We start from the raw sequence: 16685 nt of genomic DNA, 5'->3' as shown, positions 1-16685 counted from the left end.
CAGCGGCTCAGTGCTGGTCATGACAGTGGAAGTAGTGAGAAGTGGTCAGTTTCAGATACAGTTTAAGACTAGAATCGACAAGTTTGGTCAGACTGAATGAGGGGTGTGAAGAAGAGTGAAGAGTAACCCCAAGCTTTAGTTCTAAGCAACCCCAGGAATGGAGTCAGCTGAGATGGGAAAGACATAGGAGGAGCAGATCTGGAAGGAATCAAGAGTGCCTTGAACAAGCACGAATGAACAAAAGCGAAATAAGCAGTGGAACGAAAGGCCTGCTCAGATGCGGAACCCTTAGAAAAGGAGGTAGCGGTTCCTTTAAGAATGCTCCGCCCCGCCCCCCGAAACCCCGCCCAGAGAGGGCCACGTGCTCCTCCGCCACGATTTAGGGGAGGAACTCAGTACGGTTTGAAAGTCTGGCGCGCATCGCGGAGGGGACGATTCGGCTGCGACCGAAGATGTCGGTGTTAAAGCCGCTGGACAAGCTGCCCGCCCTGAACACGGCCACCGGCTTGGTAGGTGTCGGCGGTCCCGTTTCCCCGGGGGGCCTTCCCTCCTGCGCTGCGCTCGAGCCCCCTGGCTCCGGCCTTCTCCCACCCGAGGCGCGCGCTATTCCCGGCGGTAGGCGGAAGAGCCGCGCTCTGAACCAATCGGAGTAGCCAATAGATGAGCAGCGTAGTCTTTCCCAGCTCGTGATTGGCCGGGCGAGTGGGCGGGTGCCCGCGCGCCTGGCAGGGCGCCCCCCCTGAATCTTGCTTTCTCACAACTTAAGTTCTGGCCTCGGGTAGAGGTCAGGCAGTCCGAGGGAGTGGGAGTGGGTAGTAGGTACGGTGCATGCTGGCCAGGAGCGGGCCCAAACTGCAGACCCCCGCTGGGATCCTCTTCTCGGGAAAGGACCTCCTCCCAGCTGTCCTCGGGCTGTGGCCGGATCCCCCAGGGAGGGGTTCCCGGAGCTGGGTTCTCCAGAGGAATTGCCCTGCCCAGTCTCACCCTAGCACTTCTCTCCCTGGGCAGCTGGTGGGCACGGAGGATGCTCTCCTGCAGCAGCTGGCAGACTCGATGCTCAAAGAGGACTGCGCGTCCGAGCTGAGGGTGTAAGTAGCTGAGACTGCACCAGAACTCTGGGAGGGAGGGAGAGAGGAGGGAGCCTCCGAGGCGGGGCCTGCCAGCCACCTCCTCCCAGCCTCCAGCAGCCCTCACTGAGCCTGCCCGTCCACCGGAAGCTGGTTGGTACACCTCACAGGGGATCCACTTGAGCACCCCACCCATTACTGTCGCAAAACTGTTATTTTGCTCTTAGTTATCAATGAACAGAAAGGATCACCTCCACCTGTTGATTCACTGGTTTTTGCTTTTTTTTCCCCCCTCCTCATCTGAGGCGCCTGGGATGCCCTTGCGCATGCTAGGCGAGTGCTCTACAAAACGAGCTGTTTCTTTGGCTCCAGTTCACTGGTTTCTTATCTGACAACTGGCACAGAGTAGATGCTCAATTAATAATTGCTGAATTAATCGGGTTAATTCAAGATTCAAGAAAGATTTCCAGGGCGCAGCAGCTGTGAACACCTATAACCCAAGCCACTCTGGAGGCTGAAGCAGGAGACTCCAAAGTTAAAGACCAGTGTGGGCAACTTAGGGAAACCGTCTCAAATTTTGAAATTTTTTTATAAGGGTAGAGGATGAAACTCAATGGTAGAATGTTCCTGGATTCAATCCCTAGTACCACACACACACACACAATTAGAAGAAAAAGAAGAAAAACGTTGAGGGGCGCAAATGCTTGATATGTATGAGGGTAGTGAAACGGAAGGTAAGAGTTTCCCAGTAAGCATAGTGAAATGAAGCTGAACCACAAAATTATCTTCCCGGAAAAACCTAGTGAAATGAATTGGAAAATAGCAAAAATGAGCCAACTTCATAGGCTGCAAAAAATTCTGGCATGTTTTGCCTACTAACCCTTCTCCCACAACACAATTATGAAAATTCTTTAGTATCCCCAAATTTGGAGAAAAGGTAACCAAAAAAGTGCATTTTGATTTCCTTTTTCTAACTGGAAAGAAGCAGAAACAGCTGCTGTTCTACATCAAGTGACTGAAAATGTGTGTCATTCACCCTGGTAGATAAGGCCCAGTGGACGGTGTTGATGGAGAATGGTTCAAATCTGGAAGGTATTTCCTCAGTGGGAATGGGAATGTCTTTTACTAGGCAGAATAAACTCTGCAACAGCACTTCCAAAATTCTCTGAGGGAGTGTAATCTTTTCCCTCTGCGTAAAGATTGTTCTCAGGTCTGTCTGTGCTCCCTGCACCTCACCAGGCCTCTCACTATAGTAAACACAATAACCCACAGTCTCAAACTTACAGCTCAGAAATGAAAAGGATTTTTTTTTTTTTTTTAAATGTCATACCTCAAGTTGAACACAGGATTGCTTAACCGCTGAACCACATTCCCAGCCCTATTTTATATTTTATTTAGAGACAGGGTCTCACTAAGTTGCTTAGGGCATCGCTAAGTTGCTGAGGCTGACTTTGAACTCTCAATCCCCCTGCCTCAACCTCCCAAACCGCTGGGATTACAGGTGTGCATCACTGTGCCTGCTGGAAAAGGATTTTTAAAAATTCATTTAGCCAGGTGTGGTGATATACACCTGGTGGTGGTCCCAGCTGCTTAAGAGGCCGCAGCAGGAGGATTGCTGTAGCCCAGGAATTCAAGGCCAACCTGGGCAACATAGGGAGCTCTGACTCTGAAAAAAAATAAATAAAAATCCATTTAATTAGTATCAGAGTAAATGGAAAATACAGAAAAAAAAATTCCTACATTTAATAAAAATAAGATGGAAAAAGCGGGGCTGGGGAGATAGCTCAGTTGGTAAAGTGCTTGCCTTACAAGCACAAGGCCCTGGGTTCGATCCCCAGCACCCAAAAAAAAAAAAGGTGGAAAAAGCTGTGGTGGGAATCATCGCAGAAAGAGGGAAGGGGCAAGTCACATGACACACATCCACGAGGAGCCTACTCTGGAAAAAATACAGAAAAAGAAAAGATTCCTCTGTGAGTGCTCTGGATAATGGAGAGATTTAATAATAAAGTTAATTTTTTAAAGAAACATTCATCTGGGAGCTGTGGCACATATCTAATGTCAGGGACTCAGGAGTCTGAAGCAGGAGGATCTCAAGTTCAGGGCCACCCTGGGCAACTTAAACCCTATTTATCTCAAAAATAAAAAAGGGCTGGAGATGTATCTTAGAGTGTGCCTCAGGGTTTGATCCTCTGAACCTCCAAAAAAAAGAAAAGGAAGAAACATACAAAGACCAACAGGAAAACAGCAGAGGAAGTGGGAAGCTGAGGAGGGCCAGAAGGGCCCAAAAGTGACACTGTTTGAGGTTCAGCTAATAAACGCACTAATAAACACAGAGACTGGCGGAGTGGACGTGGGTGAAAACCTATTTGGCAAAGAAGAAGGCTCGAGAGAAATGGCAAAAGCATCCAAAGGTATAATAGCATTTTCTGAAATGAATAGAAAGTTTAATTTGTCCATTAAAAGGGTAATGTATTCTAGTTACAGGAAAAGTAGGTGTGGAATACAGAATACTTGATGTCAAGTTGTAGCCTAGTTATGTTATCAAACTAAAAGAGTAAATAATTCTTCAGACTTTTCGGCTGGAAAAGCAAATCGCCTGGATGATCATCTGTTCACTCTGTTGCCATGTGTTTCCATTCTCCGAGTTTGTAGCACACAGCAGTAATTAAGCTGGTACTTCTTGGGCTGGGGTTGTGGCTCAGTTGGGGAGCACTTGCCTAGCACGCGTGAGGCACTGGGTTCGATTCTCAGCACCATGTATAAGTAAATAAAATAAAGGTCCACTGACAACTAAAAATTTTTTAAAAAAATTGTACTTGATCTCATGCCGTTGTGTAGGGCCATGTGACTGGTTCTGACGAGTGAGTTGTGCACAAAAATGAGTTTCTCTTCAGTACTGCAGCATTTAATTGCTAGTAAAAGAATTCCCCTTGGCCCTTTACCTCCCCCATAGCAACCAGCAGTGTTCCAGAGTGGCAGCTTCATCAGCCTGTGTCCAGTTACAGTTAGAGCAAAATATAGATGTATATAGAAACTAATAACAATAATAATGAAGCGTAAATATGCATTCTTAAGTCATGACCAACTGGTAAGATAAAGTGTAAGAATGTTAATTTTCTTACTTTTCATAATAGAGTATCAATCCAATGTAGATAAAATTGAAACATAGTTAAAAATGGTATCAATTAACCTGGCACAGTGGCATTCCTAGTGATTTAGGAGGCCAAGGCAGGAGGATGGCAAATGGCAAATTTGAAGCCAGCCTGGGTAACTTGGCAAGACCTCATCTCAAAATAAAGGGGTTTGGAATGTAGCTCAGTGGTGAAGTGTTCCTCAGTTCAATCCCCAGTTACCCCCCTGCCACACACCAATGGCGTCAACTTCTTATTTTTCTTCACAGTCTGCTTTTATTCCTTATGTGTTTTATTTTGCAGTAGTGGAGATGCAAGTCAGGGCCTCGTGCATGCTAGGCAAGCATTCTGCCCCTGAGCTACATTCCCTGTTGCATACTCTTTGATTAAGCTCTTTTAGGGAACAGTCTCTTTTGATTAAAAAAATAGCCTTGAGCTGGGGCTGTAGCTTAGTGGCAGAGTGCTTGCCTAGCATGTGTGAAGCACTGGGTTTAATCCTTAGCACCGCATAAAAATAAACATAAAATAAAGGCATGCTGTTCATCTACAACTACCAAAAAAAAAATCTAAAAAAAAATAGCCTAGGGTTGGGGATGTACTTAGTTGGTAGAGTACTTACCTTGCATGCACAAGGCCCTGGGTTCAATTCCCAGCACCATGAAATAAATCAATAGCCTATCCAAAGTTCATCTATTTTTCCATTTCTTTCTTTCTTTTTTTTTTTTGCTTCTGTTCCATTTAAATTAATGCTGTTATTCCATTTTTTTAGATTATACTATTGTCTGAATGTATATACATTATATACATGAAAAGATGTTTGCTAAAATGTTCTAATAGTAATTTCTAGGTGACTGACTTTGGGGTATATGTGAATATTTTAAACTATTTTAAACTTGTATTTTTTTGTACTTTTTGCTATTTCTCCATTTCTTAAGCTATAGTCTGGTGAAAGGGGAGATGGGTAATAGAAATATGTGGAAATGGGCAGAAGTAGAGGCTTTAAGAACAACCTTTGGGCACAGGGTGCAGCTCAGTGGTGGAGCACTTGCCCAGCATGCTCTAGGCCCTGAGTTCCATCCCCAACATCAAAAAAAAAAGAAAAAAAGAAAGAAAGAAAACCCAGAGACCAACCCCAGATGAGAAGTACTTGCCCAGGGTCACATAGGTTGGCAGTTGACAGAACTCGGACTTGTGCCCACATCCGTCTCAAAAGGGGTTCATTCTTACCTCCTAAATGTCACAGCCCAACACCCCCTCTTCTGAGATGGCACCCCCTCTTCTCCCTCGGCACACAGTGACCTCCCCAGCCCTGCACCATGTGCCATGCACCTTGCCACATCCTCTCACCATGGTGGTTACTGAACAGACCCCTTTTCTAGCATGGGGAATTGGGCAGGAGTGATGTGGGTAGGGTGGGATTTGTTTTACCTCTGTGCCCCTTCAAGAAGTCTTGCCTGGCTGGGTGTGGGGGCGCACCCTTGTAATCCAGCAGCTTGGGGGGCTGAGGCAGGAGGATCGCCAGTCCAAGACCAGCCTCAGCAACTCAATGAGGCCCTAAGCAACTCAGTGAGACCCTGTCTCAAAATTAAAGAATCAAAAAAGGACTGGGTATGGGGCTCAGTGGTTGAGTGCTCCTAGGTTCAGTCCCTGATACCTAAATAAATAAATAAATAAATAGGAAGTCTTTCCTGCAGAGTATCTGGTGAATAGGTGAGGAGCCCTTGACATCCTCTTCCCCTCTGAAGGGCAGTGGGCACGAACAGTCGCTGTGAGTGGGTAGATTTGTCTTTAATCCTGTGATTTCCTGTTTTTTAGCCACTTGGCAAAGTCCCTCCCTTTACCGTCCAACGTGAATCGGCCTCGAATCGACCTGATTGTGTTCGTGATTAACCTTCATAGCAAATACAGGTAGGAGCCAGCGGACGGGGACCTGAGGACTCGGCCAGCATGACTTGGGAGTGTGCTGGGACAGTGACCTTACTTGTGATAGGAAGGGATGAGGCAGTGAGAGGTTGCCCGAGTCAGCCTAGAGGGCAAGGAGGAAGAAGCTGGTGGGCAGTGCAGTGTTTAGGAGACCCTGACAAATCCCACGGTGTCCTCTGTTCATTTAACCCTCTGAACACTACTTTGCACTCCCAACAGCAGGCACAGCAATGAACAAAGCAGACCACTCATCCACTGGGAGGAGACTGGACTTTTGAAAGGACGGTTAGAGTACCTGAGATGTGGACTGTAAAGAGGAAAACACTGGGCTGTGGGGTGTGGGCTGACCCAAACAAGACCTCTGAGAGCCAGGCCTTAGGTGTGGAAGGTCAAGGTAGACTTTTTGGTGGAGGTAACATCTAAATCGCCACCTGAGAGTCAGTCAGGTAAAGATGGGAGTGAGCCCCTCCAGGAATGGCTGGCTGAGGTTAGGCAAGGACCAGGGTCCAGCACAGAGACCAGCACAGACATCTAGTGAGATGGTAGGGGCTGAGGGGAGGCTGTGTTGGAGACACCCAGAAGCCCAGGAGTGCAGAGACAGCAGATACATCTAGCATCGTTAGGAGGTCTAGACCTCACTGCCCAGCTAGTTGGAAATGGTCAGCAGTGGGAGAAAGAGAAAGAGTTGCGAACTAGCATGATGACTTATAATAGTGAAAACCTGGAACCCACTAAATGCCATCACTGGGAAAATTGAACATGGTGCACTGTGTCCTCATTCTAAGGAACTTATCAGTTCCACGCATTTGTATTAGTCAGTTTCACATCAGTACAATAAACTTCCAAGACAGATGCCAGGCCCAGTGGTGCCCACCTATGATCCCAGCTACTCGGGAGGCTGAGGCAGGAGAATTGCAAATTCAAGGCCAAACTAGGCAATTTAGCAAGATTCTGTCTTAAAATAAAGGGCTGGGAATATAGCTCATTGGTGGATAGAGCTCTTAGCCCTTGGTTCCATCCCTACTACTGCAAAAAGAAAGGAAGGGAGGAAGGGAAAGAGGTTTATTTTGTCTCAGTTCTGTAGGTCCAAGGTTGAGGGGCCACATCTGGTAATGGCCTTCTTGATGGCAGAGTCCCAAGACACTGACCGGAGAAAGGGAACACGTGTGTCTTTCTGGGCTTTGTCACTCTTATAAAACACCAGGATTCATTCCTGGGGCCTCACCCTGCCCACCGTATCTAATGTAATCCCCTTCCAAAGCCTTGCCTCTAGCACCATGGCCACATGAAGTCTTAGGGACATCCTCAATATCCCAGTGACAGTACAGCAGAACTGATGATGATGTGTGGGGTCCAAAGAGCAAACGCCTATTCATACCACCATAATGCATCTGAAAACTATTCTGAAAGAATCACCCCCAACTGATGGCAGCAGCTCCCTCCAGGGAGTTGGGCGTGGAGGGCAGGGCTGAGGAGGGCTGTGCTTTCTGTGTGCGCCCACATTTACAAATCGACTGCTCCACACATGGGAGCCCCTTTTTAAACATTAGTTATAAAAAATTAAGGTCAGGGTATTCTTCCAGGCTGTTTTCCTGTCCCCTTCCTCTTATTCTCTGACCCCTTGGATCAGAGAAACAGGGGTATCTACTGTCTCCATTGTGAAGTTTGCCCCCCTCTGGTTTGTTTTCTTGCCCTGGCCTGGCCACCCCAGTCTGCAGCATGTGCAGGAGTCCCTGCGCCATGTGGACGCCAGCTTCTTCCTGGGGAGGGTGTGCTTCCTCAGCACAGGTGGTAAGTACCCCCCTCACCTGCCACCTGCCCCGAGAGAGCCGGCAGGCGTAGCGTCCTTGCCAGGCAGCCTGGCTGATGACTGTCACTGCAGGCCCTGGGGGGACGTGACTTGAGGACCTGACTGCTGTCAGTCTCTAACAGTGAATCTGAGCAGATAGTTCTGCTGGTGCTCGCAGTTGCCTGCTGGCTTCCTGCAGCTTTCAGAGTGAAATCCAGACTCCCCTAAAGACACAAAGTGTTTTGCAGTTTGGCCTCTGCCGCCTTGTTTAGTGTCGCCTCCTGTTATTCTCATTCTTTGGTTCAGCTCTAGTTCTCTGAAAAAGTCCTGTGGTTTCTGAGACTTTGTAATATTAACGGTGCAAATGGTAATAGCCGACCTTCATGGGGCTCGCCCTGGGCCCGAGACTGTTGTAGTTTTCCATGTCATTGATCTTCGAGGTTGGTATTATCTGTGTTATAACTGAGGAGACTGGTCATGAAGTTAGGTGACTGGCCCAGCGCCCGTAGTTCCACGGTGGTGGAGCTGAGAGTCACGTGGGCGACAGTCCCAGCCAGGGCCCGTCCCTCCATGGCTGCTGCCGGGGTCTCTCCCATCCTTTGTTCCTCTTTCTAGTCCCTCCAGAAAACTCAAAACTGAGTCCGGTGTCCCCTCCTGCACCAGGGACACATGTGACCTGTCTGCCTCTCTTAACTGAACCTGGAGGGCAGTGCTTGGCACAGGTCACGCTCGCTGAGCTCCGAGGAGCCGGGCTCCCAGTTCTCTGACGCCACACCGGGTGGGCAGGGGCTCTGGCTGCCCTCACTGCATATGCTACTAGAACGATCTCCCACCCATTCGAGCTGATTTGATGGTGCAACAGGATTGTCACCCATGGGCCAGTTAAGAAACTGACACCCGAGGGGGCTGCTGACGACTGTGCCCGGCTCTTCCTGGGCACCGCCTGCAGCGCTCTTGGCTTCTTGGCAGCTGGGCAGGAGCACCACTGCAGCATTCACCGAAACACGGTGCTGAAGCTGGCCCACACCTACCGAAGCCCCCTGCTCTTCTGTGACCTGGAGGTGAGGACCCTTGCCACAGTGGCTGATGTTACACTCGGGCGTGGGGAAGGGGCAGTCGTACACTGTGGGAACATCAGGAATGCTCATCGCAGGGTCACTGAGGACCAGGTGAGGTGGCCCCTGGTGTGTAGGGGAACCTGAGGTCCTGGTTTAAGTCCTGGCCTCTCTGTGACCTGAAGTGGGTTATCCTAAGCCTCTAGGTACACCAGTGTGAAATGGGTTAGAGGCCAGTCTCGGTCACTTGTTGCCAGGCTTTTTCTTTTCTGTGTCTCTGTCCTTGTAAGTCTTGTTTGTGTATTCGTGGGTCCTTATTGACCTCTCACTCTTCTGCTTATGACACCAGGGGCCGGGTCTCTCATTGCTTAGTGCATCCTGTATCTCCTTGACAGAATGCCCAGCGCCATCCTTGCCTCCCTGGTTGTAGGCCTCGTCCAGTCCCAGATAGGGCAGGGTACCAGCAGGCCACAGGGGTGTTGCTGAGCAGGTGGCGTGTAGGGGAGGGAGGCACACGTGTGGGTTCTGCCCTGCTGGCCCCCGCTGGTGTCTCCAAGGTGAGCGCGAGTGTTGCTCCTGGGCCTCTCACACGGGAGGAGACTCGGCAGGAGTCGCTGTGCTCCCTCTGCAGGGTGTGGAGGGCCAGTGGGCTGCTCCCACCAGGCCTGCTCCGTTGCTCCCGGGATCTGTCCCTGGGTTTTGAGGTTCATTCTGAAGATTCATGTTTTTTGCTGTTATGGGTCTGACACCTTTTCCCAGAGATAAAGTATGTGATGCAGAGAGAACTGAGTGCTCAAGAACACTCCCCACCAGCTGGCCCAGGGGTCTGTCAACCCCTCTGCTTTGGGGACAGAATTCAGGTGATCTGGGAACTTGGATAAGAAAAAAAAAAAAAAAAAAAAAACACACCTTTTTTTCCTCTACTAACTTCTAAGTGAACTGGAGCATGGTGGGCACAGGGAAGAACGTGAGTAGGGATAGCACAGTGTCAGCCTTCACCAGTGGACATGGTGGCCTTCACAGGTCACCGTAGCATTGGGCAGACCTGGCTCTTTGACCTGCCCCCTGCATCACCCTAGACCAGTGCAGTGACCAGTGTGCGTACTACTCTATCACAAATTTGTTTTTCACATTTGACAACTATTTTTAGGACCCCTGACTAGGTCAGTGCTCTGACCTCACAGATGGCACCATGAGGCCCCTGTGCACCTTAGGGCCTCCCCTCCAGGCTTTCCTTCCAGCAAAGCTCTGGGAAAACAGACTGAGAAGAGGCTCCTGCTCACAGTCACAGGGCTAGTAAGTTGGCCCAGCCACTTAGTATACAGCTGTCCCCATCATAGCCTGCTGTTGTGACCTTGAGCCAGTCACCTCCCTCTCAGAGCCTCAGTTTTCTTACCTCTCATTGAGGGGGCATCTTTGCCCCACAATTCACGCACACGCAGATGCCCTAGTGCCTGCCAGCCTGAGGTAGGTGCAGTTGTGCGTGTGGCCACGAGATGGCAGGCCACACCAGGTCCTGGGTTCCCTTCTAGCCTGACACCGGCTGTGGCTGACTTGGTGGGAAGCAGAGGCCCCAGCCTGTTTCCAGTGGGAAGGGGTTGAGGACATGCCCGCTGACTGCATCCTTCAAATGAAGCCCCAGAGCTGGTCTGTCGCCTCCCCACCCGCTTCTGCATAATCAAGTCTGAGCCTTGCCAGGATCTGAGGCATAGCCGGGTTTCCTAGCCCCTTGTAGAGGGGGAAACACTCGGAGGTGTGTGATTTGCCCAGCAGAACAAATGCCCAGGTCTGCTGGTTGGGCCTGTGCTGATGCCTGAGGCAGACATTGGTCCTGCCCTCTCAGAATCTAGTAAGATGAGGATTTGCTGAGTTTTTGAAGCCTGGTGTAGAATTAAGTCATTTTTTCCTGTACATCATGGGCAAAGTCGTGACTGTGGTCAGACTTGGTTTTGGGTCCTTGTCTCAATGTGAGGCGTGGGTGGTAGGAGGCAGCCACAAGCCCAAGCTAGTGATGGATTTCAGGCAGAGGCCACAGAATATGCAGCAGGAGGATTTATTCTACAAATACTTCCCACCTATGTGCAGTGTGCCAAGCACAGCTCTAGGCACCAAGGATTCCGCATAGAGCAAAACAGTAAAAATTCCTAGGACCAGGCACAGTGGGCAACTGTAGTCCTAGCTACTCAAGAACCTGAGGCAAGAGGATGGCTTTAGCTAGGTTTTTGAAACCATTCTGGGCAACATAGCGAGACCCTGCCTCAAAAATCCTGACTCTGTTCTAGTCAAGAAAGCAGAGATGGTAAAGAAACAGAATGTGGGGCTGGGTGAGGTGGCACACACCTGTAACACTAGTGACTCAGGAGGCCCAGGCGCACGCACGCAGTACTAGGGATCGAACCCAGAGGTGCTCTACCACTGAGTCACATCCAGATCTTTTTATATTTTATTTTGAGTCAGGGTCTTGTTAAGTTGCCCAGGCTGGCCTTGAACATGTGATTCATCTGCCTCAGCCTCCCCGAGTCACTGGGATTCTAGGTGTGCACTCTCCTGGCCAGGCCACTCTTAACTCTTCCACAAAGAGCCTCTAAATCCGGCTCCCCATTCTCCCTCGGTCAGGAGGGAGGTCAGGAGGTGGGAGGTTCTCAAGTTCAAGGTCAGCCTCCGTAACTCAGTGAGAACCTGTCTCAAAATTTAAAAAAAGGGCTGGGGATGTGGCTCAGTGGTAGAACAACTCTGTTCAATTTCTAGTACCACCCCCCCTCCCCCAAAACAAAGAATGTATAACTTTTAGAAAATGGGGGTCTGACAGGTAAGGGGCAAGATTTGGATAGAGCAGCAAGGGAGGCCCCACTGCAAACATGACTTCAGATAGAGACTTGAAGGAAGCGAGAGGACAGGCTGTGGGTACCCAGCAGAAGAGCAGCGCCCAGTGCCAAGGCCTGCGTCTGGAGCTTGTGCGGTGTGTTCAGAGCCCAGCAGGGAGGGCCGGGGTAATGCAGCTGAGAAACTAATGCCAGGGCAGTGGGAGAGAAGTCAGAAACGATGGGACCTGGCAGTGAGGCCTTGTGTTCCTGTAAAGACTGGCTTTCACCCTGAGCAAAGCCAGAGCCACTGGGGCCCAGGAGGAATGCAGCATGGCTTGTATTTTCAAGCTTTTATTTTCTCTGGCTGCTGGAAGGAGATGAGACCGAGGGAGACGAGAACAGAAATGGGGAGCCGGATTTAGAGGCTCTTTGTGGAAGAGTTAAGAGTGGCCTGGCCAGGAGAGTGCACACCTAGAATCCCAGTGACTCGGGGAGGCTGAGGCAGATGAATCACACGTTCAAGGCCAGCCTGGGCAACTTAACAAGACCCTGACTCAGAATAAAAAATAAAAAGGTCTGGATGTGACTCAGTGGTAGAGCACCTCTGGGTTCGATCCCTAGTACTGTACACACACACACACACACACACACACGAGAGACCTGGACTTGGTGGTAGCCGGGGGACAGGGGCCCAGGATGGCCCATGACTAGCTGTTTGCAGAGTGGAATTGACAAGAATATGCTCATGACCAGGTGTGAGGGAGAGGTGAGTGGAGGACAGCTCTGCCTTTGGCTGCGAAGGGCAAGAAGACAGGAGCAGGGCTTGTGGCCTCCAGGCCACTGTCCAAGGGGAGAAGTGAAATAGCTGCACACTCTTAAAGGTCGGGAGATGTAACGTGTGTCATCAGAAATCAGGTGATTTTTAAAGCTACAGAACCAGGCAAAGTTACTCAGGGATTGACTGTGAGAGAAGGAAGCCAAGAACCAGGCCCAACTTTGGTGTCCTGCAGTGAGGAGGGCGGTGCGTGCATGGTGGGTGGGCACAGGCAGGCACCATACCAGGAGCAAGGTAGAAAGGACTGAGAGGCCGTGGCACCTTCTGGTAGCACCAGCACACAGAGGACGGAGAAGTCACCACTGGATTTTGAGCCAGGGTCCTGGGTGACAAGTGAGGGGTTTGATTCGGGGTCTTGAGTCTGCACAACCCCCTGCCGCTGGCTAGACCACTTCTGAGACTGCCCACCAGCTGCACAGGAGCCCCAATAAGGGGATTCCTTATGGATGGCACCTCCATATTCGGGGTGAGGGCCTCCCTCACATCCCTTGGAGTGTCTTCCTCCAATGCCACTGCAAGCCCAGGGGCTTGGGCCTGACTCAGATCCCAGCTCCGCACTCACCGCCTGTGTGACCCTGGACAGTGTGCCTAGCTTTGCCACCTTGCTTGTCAGGTTCGACTTCCTCTTGATCAGGCTTATAGTCTCTGCGGTTGGGCGAGCTGAGCAGGTGGGAAGCATGGGCGAGGGTGCAGCCACGATGGAACACAATGCCCTGAGCCGCCCCCAAGTCTTGTCCCCCAGCTCTGCCTGCTGCCCGAGTCTCACTGCTGTTCTTGGCTCTTCCCTGCAGGTGGAAGACTTTCGAGCCACCATGGCGCAGCGTCTGGTGCGCATGCTGCTGGTCTGTGCTGGTCATGTACCTGGTGTCTCGGCCCTGAGTCTGCTGTCTCTGCTGAGGAGCTCTGAGACCCCTCCGCCAGAGGAGCTGTGAGGGCCTCTGGGCCTGGCTGCGCCTCCCCGCTGGGGGCTCCATTAGCCAGTCACAGACACAGGCAGAGTCAGGCTCCTGTACCCCAGCAGGGCGCTGGGCAGGATGGGAGGTGCCCAGTTGCTGGGACTCCAGCCCCCTCCTACACCCGCTCACTGATGGCTGCATCTCCACTTAAGACTTCCCTGGAACAAAGGGCCTCTGGCTAAAAAAAGTTTGAAGCTCACTGGTCTCATCTCATCCACCACTCTGGCTTTGCAAATGAGGAAACTGACTCAGAACAATGAAGACAGGATGTGGGAGGGGAGCTTGGACTCCATATTTGGGGGTCCTGCTGCTCTTATGGAACTTGAGTGTTGCTTCTGGGAGCCTCAGTTTCCCCAGCTGTAAATGGAGGTGTCTGTATTTAACTCACTGAGAATTGAATGGCGTGCTGGGGAAGTGCCTGGGACATGCCTGGGACTGGACAGTGTTAATGCTGTGCTCAGCCCAGGCAAGGGCTCAGTGAACGGCCACTGGTATTTGAAATCACACAACTGAATTTAAAAACTGATGCAAATTGAGAATTTGCCACTGAGGTCAGAGGTCTGTGAGAAAAAGTAGCTGCCTGCAGGACTGGGGCTGTGGCAGGAGATTATGCAGAGGCGGCTGTTCTCCCTCAGTCTAATGGAAATTTGTAAAGTGCTAAGATTAAACTCCAGGGATCTGTCAGCCTGCTCAGGACTTGTGCTGCTGCAGGGAAGCCAGGCTGGCTCAGCGGAGCTAAGGGCCAGGGGAGGTGTCTGGCCAGAGAGGTCTTGGGAAGCCAGCTGGTCCTGGGCAGAGCCCGCCTCTGCCTTGATGTCACCAACGCAGCCAGGGCCCATGTTCTTCAGGGAAGAAGGTCCCACTGGGAACTGTGAGTGTCATGAGGGTGAGGCCAGCCTGCCTCCTCTAGGCACCTCCAGAACCCTGCCCCAGGCCTGCCCTAGTGCTAAGTGAGGCTTCCACACCTGGCTGACTTCCACGCAGATGTGGCCCCTGGGGGGCCCCGCGTGCCACCTGACACTTGTGGGGCACTTCGTGCTTCGCAGAGCTGGCTCGCAGCGCCTCCCGTGCCCTCCCAGCGGCCCCAGAGGTACTGGTGCTCTCCATTTCACAGTTGGTGAAACTGAGACTTGTAATCAGATGTGTGTCCACAGTCACAGCCAATCAGCGGCAGAACCGGCCAAGCCTGCACTGGTCCTCAGCTGTTCTGAGTGGCTAGACTTTGGGCAAGGGCGGGGCATCTCTGCAGAGTGGGCCTGAGCAGGAGGCAGGGGAAGCCCGCCTTTGCCTGAGGAAGCAGGCTGCCGGGTGGCCCCTCACAGCCCCTCCTGGCGAGGATGGCTGAGGATGGCTGAGGATTGCTAGGACCCCCTTAGCCCTGAGGGGAGCAAGCTAGGAAGCACAGAGGGTGGCCCGTGAGGCTTGAGCAGGCCTTCAGCCTGCTGCAAGGCACCCCCTGGGGCATGTGGCCAGGGAGGCCAGGACCTCTGCTGGAGAGGTGGTGGGTCTGGGTCTGAGGAAGAGGGAAGAGGTGAAGGTTTGTGTTGTCCCTGATGACAGGCCCAGAGGGTCAGCCTTCTCAGAGGGCCACCAGGCATTGTATCCTGGGCACCCTGGGCTGGGGATGAGGGGTGCCTCCAGGGGAGGAAGGCAGTGAGGACCCTGCGGCCTCTCCTGGGATGTCACCTTTTGCTAAAGACGGGAGGCCTTCCACCCCTTCCCTCCCCTGCCAGCCTGCCTCTCCCTCAGATCCCTGCACCACATTTTCCTTGCCACCTGGTGCCATTTAACAAGAGAAGTGGCATTGCATTCTCCAGCGAGGGCTGGGAGCCTTCCAAGTGCTGGGGGAACTCAGCGCTGTCACTGCTGCCAGCTCCCTGCAGAGCTTGGCAGGGCCCTGGAACTGAGAGGCCGCTCTCCGATTGGGGACTAGCCTGCCCCTGCCTCACAGCAGAGCTGAGTGACACATTTAAATGGCAGTAAGGTGTTCACAGACCTGCTGTCCCCAGAAGGATGGGGATGGATGGACAGGGAGTGGTTGCTTCCCTATCTGAAGGCAGTGGCATGTCTAGGAGGAATGTGACTGAGGGGAGAAGTGGAGACCCTGCCCCTGTGCCTGCCGGGGTGTCTGGAGCTGCTGGGGTCAGGGCTGCTGGCCGGCCGCGTACCAATGGCAAACCTCAGGCAGCCACTCATGGGTAGGATGGAGTCAGGCTAATGGGAGGCAGTGTTTGAGGGTGGACAGGGACCACAGGCCACAGACCTGAGTGGGCAGGTGTCCCTTCAAATGGGTCAAGCTGCCTGCTGCCTGCTCCCCGCGAGGGAGGTGGGGCAGGAGCTCTTGCTGTCTGGGTGAGGGGTCCGTCTGGGTGAGGGGTCCGGGACTCAGGGCAGGGCTCAGTTGAAGTCACGGTTCATTTGTTCCACTGAGGCCACCTGATTGCGGGCAGCCCTTGGGCCCACCCTGGGGAGCTAAACTCTGTGAGAGGTGGCCCAGACCCAAGAGTTCTGACCCTAGCTGGGCAGTTTCGTGTGCCTGTAATCCCAGAAATTCTGGAGGCTGAGGCAGGAGGATTGCAAGTTCAAAGCCAGCCTTAGCAACTGAGTGAGTTCCTAAGCCACAGTGAGACCCTGTCTCAAGATAAAAAAAATCTATCTCGTATACAAAACAAAACAATGGCCCAGGCTGGTGGTAATTCCCACCCTGCCAAGGAGGCAAGGGCTTCCTAGAGAGGAGCAGGTTTGGCAGCTGGCACTGAGTCCTTTACCCCCGTGGGCAGAGGTTGGCCACAGAGGAAGCCATGAGGTGGGAAAGGGCTGGGCCTGTGAGTCCTACCAGCAGGCTCTGTGACCAGCTTGCAGTGTGACCGGGGGCAGTGACTTCCCACTGCCTGCTCTACCACTTGAGGACCCCGTGATGCTGAGAAATCAAGAGGTACCTGTGCTTGTCCTTTGTCCACCCTCCCTGGAGGGCCGTCTTGTTATGCTCGGGTACAGTGGCCAAGGTGAGTCTTGCAGCTTCCTGAGCAGCTCTGCCACAGCCTGCCCGCCTCCCTGGCACACAGTGAAGGGTGCAGCTCCCCCACACAGGGCCCTGGGCCAGAAGGAACTAGCTGGCTTAGTCC

General features: G+C 52.1%; 1 protein-coding gene across 8 annotated transcripts; it reads left to right on the top strand.

The window, feature by feature from the left end:
- The first annotated feature begins 357 nt into the window (after nt 1–357).
- CENPM (centromere protein M) lies at nt 358–14958 on the top strand. 8 transcript variants are annotated; one of them, XM_079142571.1, is made up of 6 exons: nt 358–509; nt 1009–1088; nt 6014–6106; nt 7833–7912; nt 8880–9079; nt 13396–14954. In XM_079142571.1, exons 1-6 carry the CDS (start codon nt 453–455, stop codon nt 13534–13536), a joined length of 651 nt encoding a protein of 216 aa, XP_078998697.1. In that variant the 5' UTR covers nt 358–452; the 3' UTR covers nt 13537–14954. The 8 variants fall into 8 exon arrangements, with proteins under 8 accessions (XP_078998697.1, XP_078998702.1, XP_078998699.1 ...); XM_079142573.1 differs by having other exon boundaries at nt 359–509; nt 8880–8971; nt 13396–14948; XM_079142576.1 differs by lacking the exon at nt 8880–9079 and having other exon boundaries at nt 13396–14957.
- The last annotated feature ends 1727 nt before the right edge of the window (nt 14959–16685 follow it).

Source organism: Sciurus vulgaris (assembly GCF_902686455.1).
Source record: "Sciurus vulgaris genome assembly, chromosome: 5".
NCBI lineage: Eukaryota > Metazoa > Chordata > Mammalia > Rodentia > Sciuridae > Sciurus > Sciurus vulgaris.
The sequence above is the reverse complement of the archived record's forward strand: the minus strand, read 5'-3'. Positions and strand labels throughout refer to the sequence as shown.